We start from the raw sequence: 8,777 nt of genomic DNA, 5'->3' as shown, positions 1-8,777 counted from the left end.
GAGACAGAGGCAGGCAGGTCTCTGTGAGCTCCAGCCTGGTCTACAGAGCAAGCTCCAGGCCAGTCAGGGCTACACAGAGAAACCCTGCCTTGAAAAAGCAAGCAAACAAACAAACAAATAAAATATTTCTCCATATTTTCTTCTCACAAAAACTGCTCTTCAGAACGACGACAGTGGTTTGAATGTACACTAAAGGACAACATACCAGCACCAGATGGCCATACTTGTTTTGTGATGCCACCACAGGCCCCAGCACATTCCCAGCTAATCCCAGCGTCCTGCTCTTTGGGTAGGCCTGAGGGTTGGGTGGTGTCAACCTGTTCCTTTAATGGGTAGAGCGTTACATTACTCAAGAAACTAGTCACTGTTCATAAATGGCCCAGTACCCGACATCTGATCAACACCATCTGTTCAGTGGTGAGCTTGTTTAATGCCAGTAGTGAAGGGAGCCCAGGGGTAACATAGTTTTCCCACCGATACTAGTATTTCATCTGTCTCAATGTGACTTGTGCCAAGACTCTATTCAAGCTTGAGAAGACAGCAAAGGGATTGCAAGGACGATGGTACCATACTCAGGACCCGGTACTGGGGAAGATTGTTGATGCCCTTTTCTCCTCCAGCATGGTGCCTGCTGGCTCTATGAGAGGTAGCTGGCAGGATGGAAGGTTGGAGGTCAGGCCCTGTTTAAGCTCTCACTGTCCTATGTCCTGTAACCCCGAGTGCGGTGTCCTCAGCGATAGACTCTAGCTGTCTAACTGCGGCAGCAATATAAGGTGTTTTTGTTTTTGTTTTGCATTTTTACACAGCTCACTCTATCCAGGTTGGCCTGGAATTTCCTCCGTAGCACAGGCTGGCCTGGAACTTGCTCTCTACCATAGACTAGCTCCAGACTCATGGGTGATCATCCTCCCTGTGCCTTCACAGTGCTGAATTACAGGTGTGAGCCGCCACGCCTGGCTGCACTGGTAGAACCACACTGCTCGTGTCCCGAGAACCTCAGGCTCTTCATGGCTTCCTTCCTGGGTCATGCTTTCCCCCCAGATGTCTTCCATGTTGATTACCCCAGGAAATCCTTTAAAATACACATCTCTTCTCTTTCTCCTGTTAGTGTTAACTCTTCTTTCCTCTGTACCAACCTCTGTGAGTTGTCTAAAGTGTGTTGGTCACCCAGCCATTCATCACTAACTGCTGTGCTTCCAGGTGCTGAATTAGTGCCTGTAAAGTTGAATAGTGCTTTCTCAGAAGGAAGTCAGTCTGGCTGTGTTGGTTCTTGCTAGTAGGCAGGTGTTGAAGAAGCAGATTCAGAGGATCATGAGTTTGAAGTCAGCTTGTGTTATCCCAGAGGAGCTGGGGAGATGGCTCATTTCTAAAGGAAGCCTTCAGGCTGCTCTTCCAGAGGCCCTGAGTCTGAGTCCCAGTATCAAGCCACTCATAGAAGATCTGACACTTTGTTCTGGTCTCTGGAGATACCCACACTGACATGCACATACTCAAACACACATACCGATCGTCACAAATAAAAGGAAGCCTTTGACGTGCTTGTCACACAGACCAGAAGACCTGAGTTTAGTCCCCAGTACTGACTCGCTTACAAAGCCTCCAGTGCTGGGGGGGTAGAGATACGAGTTTCCTGGACCTTGTTGGCCAGGCAAGCAATATTGGCAAGCTCCAGTTTTAGTAGAGACAGTCTCAAAAAAAAGGTGCGGTGTACTGAGGGAGGCAACTGTTATCAACTGATGACTTCTACATGCATGTGTACACAAGTACCTACACACTAGGTACACACGTAGATATAGTCACATACAAACACACAAAAGAAGTCTGGGTGCTAAAGCAAGGGCATGTAATAGTCCATAGAACTAGTGGTTCTCACCAGCTGAAATTCAGAACAGGCTTCAACAGGTCATGGGAGCTGGGAAGAGGGTATGCTAGAAGAACTTAAGGGTCAGGCATGTGGATTCAGACTGGATTTAGGAACCAGTGTTTGTACTTGTGCAAAGCAAGAGTTGGTGATGTGGCTGAGTGTTGACCGGAATTAATGCTCAGTCTGAAGAACAGAATATCGTCTGCGCTGCATCTTTGATTTTAAGTTCTTAGGAGGTGATGGGCTGGGATCAGAGGTTGTTTAAGGAGGCTAGTGTTGCCAGGACATCAGCTGGGCTGCTGTGGGCCAGGGCGTGTTCACTTTCCGGTAGCGCCTGGTACGGCCTCAGCATCTTGAAGTGTTATCATTTTTAGCACATCAGATTTTAGTGTCCGAGACCATAGCTACTGACATTATAGTGGTCCTGTCAGCAGTGTGTCACGGTAGAGCGTCCTTCCATGAAGAGAAGATATCAAAAAGAGGAATGCGAAGACAGAGACGGCCAGCAGGTACAGGTACTTCAGACAAGCCTGGTGACCCAAGTTGGATTCCAGAACATATGTAGAAGGAAAAGTTGGACCTTCCTCTGACCCTGACATGCCCCAAACACCCATCACTTACACACGATTTTTAAAATTAATTAAAAAAAGAGGGAACCTGAGCAAGAAAGGGAGAAAAAGAATGCTGAATAAAAAGCCATGACTAACAGGTTCATAATTGCACTGAGAGTCTTTTACAGTCCTGACGAGAGCGTGAACTGTAGGCTACTGGCTATGGATACACTCATAGTCTTGAAGTATAACCAGAGACAATTGAAATCTGAGTTATACCTTTAAAAGCTATTCTGAGAACGCTGTCTTCATATTTCAGTGGATAACATGAAGCTTGACACACACTTCTGAGAATATGTGTGTAAATTTGATTAATAAAGTTGGGAAGTAGGAAACCTCTCTGTTTCTCTGTCTCTGTCTCTGTCTCTCTCTCTTTCTCACATACACTGTATAATTTCATCTTGGTGTTCTAAGACTGGAAAAAAAAAATGAAAGAGAAACAGGATCCATACCCAGGATTCTTCTGGCATGTGTGAAGAGGCGTTGAGACAAATTCCGTGGCAGCTAGAGAGTAAACTGGCTGCCAGGACAGAGAGGAAGGAACAAACCATGACCTTCTACAGTCCTGAGGTCTCCAAAATAAAAGGGGACTGGAGATACCAAAGGGTGAGGAAACAATGTAGGTCAGAGCCAAATCAAACCCGTGAGTGGAGATTGAAGTCGAGAGAGCTAGGAGACCTCAGGGATCCCGAGCTACTAGGAAACCTCAGGGATCCAGCGCTAGCTTCTCATCTCCCTCATCCTTGTAGCCTACCCTTCCTACCAACAAACACCAGGTGTCACCTCTGAAGTGACAGCAGTATTCGGGTCAGACTCACACCTGTACCTGGATGGATGGTACGTGCCAGCCTCTCTGGGTTAGCCTCCTGCAGCTGATCTGCACTCTCCACCGGGCTGGGTGCGGTTCCTGGTGACCAGCAGTAGCCCTGAGCTCTACGCAGGACTCTGGACTTTATGCAACCATGAACTGTGCTGGAGCCACACACCCAAGCCACCCTGTGCATGCCACGAAAGTCCATGTCAAGGCCCCACAGCTCCAGAGCTTTCTGCCACACTGTGCTTTCGCCTTTCTTCCTTCAAGATCTTTGGATCTGAGACAAGTTGTGAATATGACTGCCCACTTTATTGATATTCTGAATGTGTCCTCTTTCCTCTCCTGGGTTGATTTCTGTCCCAAATGATTAAAAGCTGATAGTACTCTTTGGGTAAAATCTTTTGATATTTGTAAGGTGCTACTAGGAACAGGTTTGGATACAGGTGACTCATATGACTGATACTTGGGTGTTTTGTTTTGTTTTTAAATCTGGAACAAGGGCCAGGCTCAATGGCGCACACCTGTAATTCCAGCACTCTAGAAGGCAGAAGCAGGTGGATCTCTGTGAGTTCAAGGACAGCCTGGTCTACAAAATGAGTCCAGGACAGCCAAGGCTACAAATAGAAATCCTATCTTGAAAAACAAAAACAAAACTATGAAATAAATCTGGAACACTCCTCTTTCTAGATTAAGGTCTTTTTGTTGTTCTTGTTTTTTTGTGTTGCTTGGTGGTTTTTTTTGCTTTTAGTTTTTGGGTTTATTGTTTGTTTGTTTTGTTTTGTTTTTCAAGACAGGGTTTTTTCTGTGTAGCCTTGGCTGTCTTGGACTTGCTGTGTAGACCAGGCTGGTCTTGAACTCACGGTGATCCGCCTGCCTCTGCCCCCCCTGGCGGCTGTTATAGGCCTGCACCACCACGCTGGGCTTAGAGTAAAGCTTCTTATTGACATGTACAGGTGGGCCCTGTTTGGACTGGAGGTCCTAACACTATTGAAATTTTAACAACTAAGCTTGCTGCCCTTCTGAAGTCGAAGTTAGAGTTGGGAATGCAGCTCAAGAGCAAACTATTCACCTGCCATACACAAGGCCCTGGATTTGTCCTCAGCACCACACAAAAGTCTTGCTTTAAATTTTTGAATTAAGAGTGGGCTGTAGTGGCACAGGCCTTAAGCCTAGCACCAAGGAGACAGATGCAGGAGGAACTCTGTGAGTTTCAGACTAGCCTGGTCTACAATGGGAGAGCTCTATAATGAGAGAGCTATTAGTGAGACCCTGTCTCGGTGGAAATTTTTTTAAATTAGGTTGGGGTGTGGTAGCACATGCCTTTAATCCTAGTACTGATCTACTCACTAAACTCTAGTCCATTCAGGACAACCTAGTGAAATGCTGTCTCAAAATCGGGGAAGTGGAGCTATGGCTGTGTGGTTAAGAGCTCTTGCGTATTCTTTCCGTAGGGCCGGGTTTGGTTTCTAGCACCTATGTCAGATGGCTCACAGCTGCCAGTTACTCCGACACCCTCTTCTCTTCAGCACCATCCCTCAACATGTGGCACATACACACTTACACAAATAAATAATCAAGGTAAAACTCCTTGAAAAATAGAAACCATTGTGGTTCCATAGGAAGTGAAGGTTTGAGCTCACGGTTAGGACCTTTGGTTTTGGTTTATCTTTTTGTTGTTGTTGTTAGATGGATTTAAAAAAAAAAAAGCAATGAAATTAAGCAAATACAGATGTATTTAGGCTCTGAAGGCAAGTGTTTTATTGAGCTATGTAATTTGTGGCATAAGGTTCTCTCGAGTAGAAGTGGTTACTCTGAGAAGGTTAGACTCTACTGTGAGCTCAGGCTTTGCTTGCTCCCATGAGGCTTCAATGATGAAGCTGGGGAAGACTGTGAGACAAATGTGAGCAGCAGCAGAAAGACACCAGCAGATCCCCAGTTCTGCAAAGAGAAAAAGAAAAATGGAGGATGCTGTGTACAGTAACCTGTGCTTTTAATCCTAGCACTTGGGGGTGCTCCAGGCCAGGCTGGGCTACACAGAGAAACCCTGTCTTGACCCTTCCCCACCTCCACGAAAAATTCCGAGGGCTGGGTGTGGTTAAGCGGGCAGTGTGCTTGCCTACCATGCACCAGATTTATGCAAAGCATAAGCCAGGTGTGGAGGCACCTGGCTAGAATCCTAGCACTCAGAAGGCAGAGACTGGAGCATCAGAAGTCAGTGTCATGTATGTTAAACACGGTAGCACATGCCTGTAATCTTCTCGCTTGGAAGGCTGAGGGAGGAAGATTGTAAGTTCAAAACCAGCCTGGGTTAGATAGCCAGACTGGTTTCAACACCAATCTCAGTGTGTGTGTGTGTGTGTGTGTGTGTGTGTGTGTGTGTGTGTGTGTGTATCTTCATGTACATGAGCATATGAATGCATGCTAACATCCGTGTGTTAAGCATTTGCTTGTTTGTTTGTGTGTGCGTGCATGTATGGGTATGCATATACCACAGCACACTTGTGGAAGTCAGAGCACAACCTTCAGAGTTGGTTTTTTCCTTCTACCCTCTGAGACCCAGGGATCCAACCCAGGTTGTTAGACTTGGCATCAAGTGCCTTTGCTCACTGAGCCATCTTCCTGCCCCGCCTACACACACACACACACACACACACACACACACACACACACACACACACCAGAATCATGTGAACCTAGTGTAAGCTTAAAGGTGAACTTTTTAAAAGATAAGAGAGAATGTCGTAAACTGCCAAGAGCAGGAAGTGCAGAGGGTGTGACAGGACTCAAGACTGGGCTCTCAGACAAAGACAACCATGCTATCCAGTCGCGCTGGCTCTCTAATGTCCAGTTGACACTCATCACTGTTTATGTTTTGTTTTATCTCCACAGCCCAGGTTTTCCTGTTTATTAGTGTGGTGATATCCTGGCTTAGCCTCGAAGCTCATTAGTTCACACTAGTGAAAGAGGAAGTTAACGTTTCCAAGTGTAATAATCAAATAGATCCAGTTTGGGCCAGGTTCCCTTTCTTGTCCCCCTTAGCTGTAGTCAGGCAGCTGCAGGCAAGGACTGAAAGGGCGCTTGGGGCGTCAAGGGCTAAATCCTGCGAAAGATACTGGTTCCCAGGGCTTGCTCGGCTCATTGGCGCTTCTGGTTGCTCGGATGCTCCTTCTCAGTCCTTAGAGAACAAGCTACTTTTAACTTATTTTTTTTTGTAATGTGACTCACTTATTGGGGGCTTCAAAGCCATTCACCTCCATGGTCAGGCCTTTGATTTCTACCAATGAAAATGATTTTTTTTTTTTTTAACTCAGAAGGAGCAGGCTGTAGAGAATAAGAGGAAATTTATGAGGCAGATGTATTTAAAAAATCTTAAGTTTTTGATTAGTTTGGGTATGCAGAGGCACAGATACATCAAGGCCAGCAGAGTCCAGGAGAGGATGCTGACCCCACGGAACTGGGCTCCACATGGCTATGAGCTGTGCGTGGGTGCTGGCACCAAACGCTGGGCTCTGCTGGAGCAGTGCATGCTCTGAACTGCTCAGCGTGTCTCCAGCCCCACAAGGCACAGCTCAGATAGATTTTATTTTTAAAGATAGAGTCTCAAGTAGCCTTCTCTTGCCTTCAGCTGACTATGTAGTTAAGGACAGCCTGGGACATCTGTCCCTCCTGCCTCTGTATCCGGAGTGCTGGGATTAGCTGTGTATACCACCTCACCTGGACAAACGGAAATCATGTTTGTTTGTTTGTTTGTTTGTTTTGAAGCAGGGTCTCACCATATAGCTCCAGCTTCCCGTAACTCTCAGTGCAGACAAGGCTGTCCATGATGTCACAGAGATCTGCCTGCCTCTGCCTTTCAAGGACTAGGATTAAAGGCATGCACCAACATTCCTGAGAACCTAAAATAATCTTAATACACAACCTTTTTCTAGGTTGCTTGGAAACTGGACTTGGCTTTCTAAGATTAAGTGTGCTAAGAGAGGCAAGCTATGATAGCCTGCTCCCGTGGTCCAGCACCTGGCAGGAACCCACAGGATCACCTTTAGTCCGAGGCTGGCCTAAGAGGGCCTACTGAATCTCACTTGTGAAAAGCAGTAGAGTGTGGGGCTGGAGAGCTGGCTCAGGGGGTAAGGTCACCTGTTGCTCTTCCAGATGACCTGGTGTAGATTCCCGGCCCTCACATGGTGGCTCACCACCAGGTCCAGGGGGATTTGGCACCTTCTTCTGGCCTCCATGGATGCTAGACACACGTAGAGAACACTCACACCCATAAAATAATAAAAACAAAATTAAAACAGGGGTGTCTTGAGGAGAGTGGCAAGGTGTTTGGCTAATGTAAGCAGGAGCCTGGGTTCCATTCCAAGCACTGATAAAATGAAATAAAGCCAGGCACAGTGGTGTACACCTGTAATCCCAGCACTCAGGGAGGCAGAAGCAGGCAGACCTCTGTGAGTTCGAGGACATCCTGGTCTCCAGGACAGCCAAGGCTACACAGAGAAAACCTGTCTTTAAAAGAAAAAAAAAAAAAAAAGAAATACACACACACAGTGTGTGTGTGTGTGTGACTCCATTGTGTGATCTCTAGTCTACAAGCCCTACAAATGCCAGACACATCATTTAGAAAAAAACAAAACAAAACAAAAAAACTTAGAGAAAGAGGCTCCAAGTCCAGCAGCAGATAATTCACTGGACACAGTAGTGACTGTGAAATGCTATTTTATAGCCACTGAAAATTACATTTATGGGGCTAGGGAGATGGCTCAGTCAGCACAGTGCTTGGAGTACAAGCATGAAGATCTGAGTCGGGATTCCCAACATCTAGGTAGAAAAACAAAACAAAAGAACAGGTGCAGAGGCAGTGCCTGTAGCCCCTGCACTGGGGAGACATACATACATACAAACATACATACATACATACATACCTATCCCTGGAGCTCACTGGCCAGCCATCCCAGCTGAACCAATGAGTCAGGTCAGTGAGATAACCATATCTCGAAGAAATAAGATAATGAGTAGTTAAGGAAGACGCCCAACATTGACTTCTGGCCTCTACATACACTACATACATGCATACACTTACGCACACATGAACAAACACATGAACACAACATACATACCCCTCGCTCACAGATGATGTTTACAAAACATGCCTGAGAAAAATTCTTATTGTTATGTGTCAGGAAAACAACTCACGTCATATCTGGTATCACACCCACTCTATACAAAGAGTAGCAAAATAATACAAAGAAATAAGTCGAGTCGGGTGGTGCCCACCACTGTCAATCCCAGCCTGGGGAGGCTAACCTCCCTTACTCTGTTGTCAAAGCTGGGTCCAAACTCCGTAGATACTGAGCTAGAGTAAGAGTCTCTCTCAAAAAAGAAAAAGCAGAAAGAAAGAAAGAAAGAAAGAAAGAAAGAAAGAAAGAAAGAAAGAAAGAAAGAGAGAAAGAAAGAAAGAGGAAAGAAAGAAAGAAAGAGAAAGAAAGAAAGA

General features: G+C 46.0%; 1 protein-coding gene across 1 annotated transcript in view; it reads left to right on the top strand.

Annotated features, from left to right (window-relative positions):
- The first annotated feature begins 2,943 nt into the window (after positions 1 to 2,943).
- The window catches only part of Tmem202 (transmembrane protein 202), an 8,313-nt gene continuing 2,479 nt past the window's right edge, over positions 2,944 to 8,777 (top strand). Inside the window, 3 exon segments of the mRNA XM_055622081.1 lie at positions 2,944 to 3,081; positions 3,225 to 3,357; positions 3,360 to 3,473. Coding sequence (XP_055478056.1) covers positions 2,944 to 3,081; positions 3,225 to 3,357; positions 3,360 to 3,473 — 385 coding nt within the window.

This window comes from Psammomys obesus, unplaced genomic scaffold (assembly GCF_907164565.1).
Source record: "Psammomys obesus unplaced genomic scaffold, mPsaObe1.curated_primary_1811, whole genome shotgun sequence".
Taxonomy (NCBI): Eukaryota; Metazoa; Chordata; class Mammalia; order Rodentia; family Muridae; genus Psammomys; species Psammomys obesus.
Note: the sequence above shows the minus strand (reverse complement) of the source record. Positions and strands in the feature narration are given on the sequence as shown.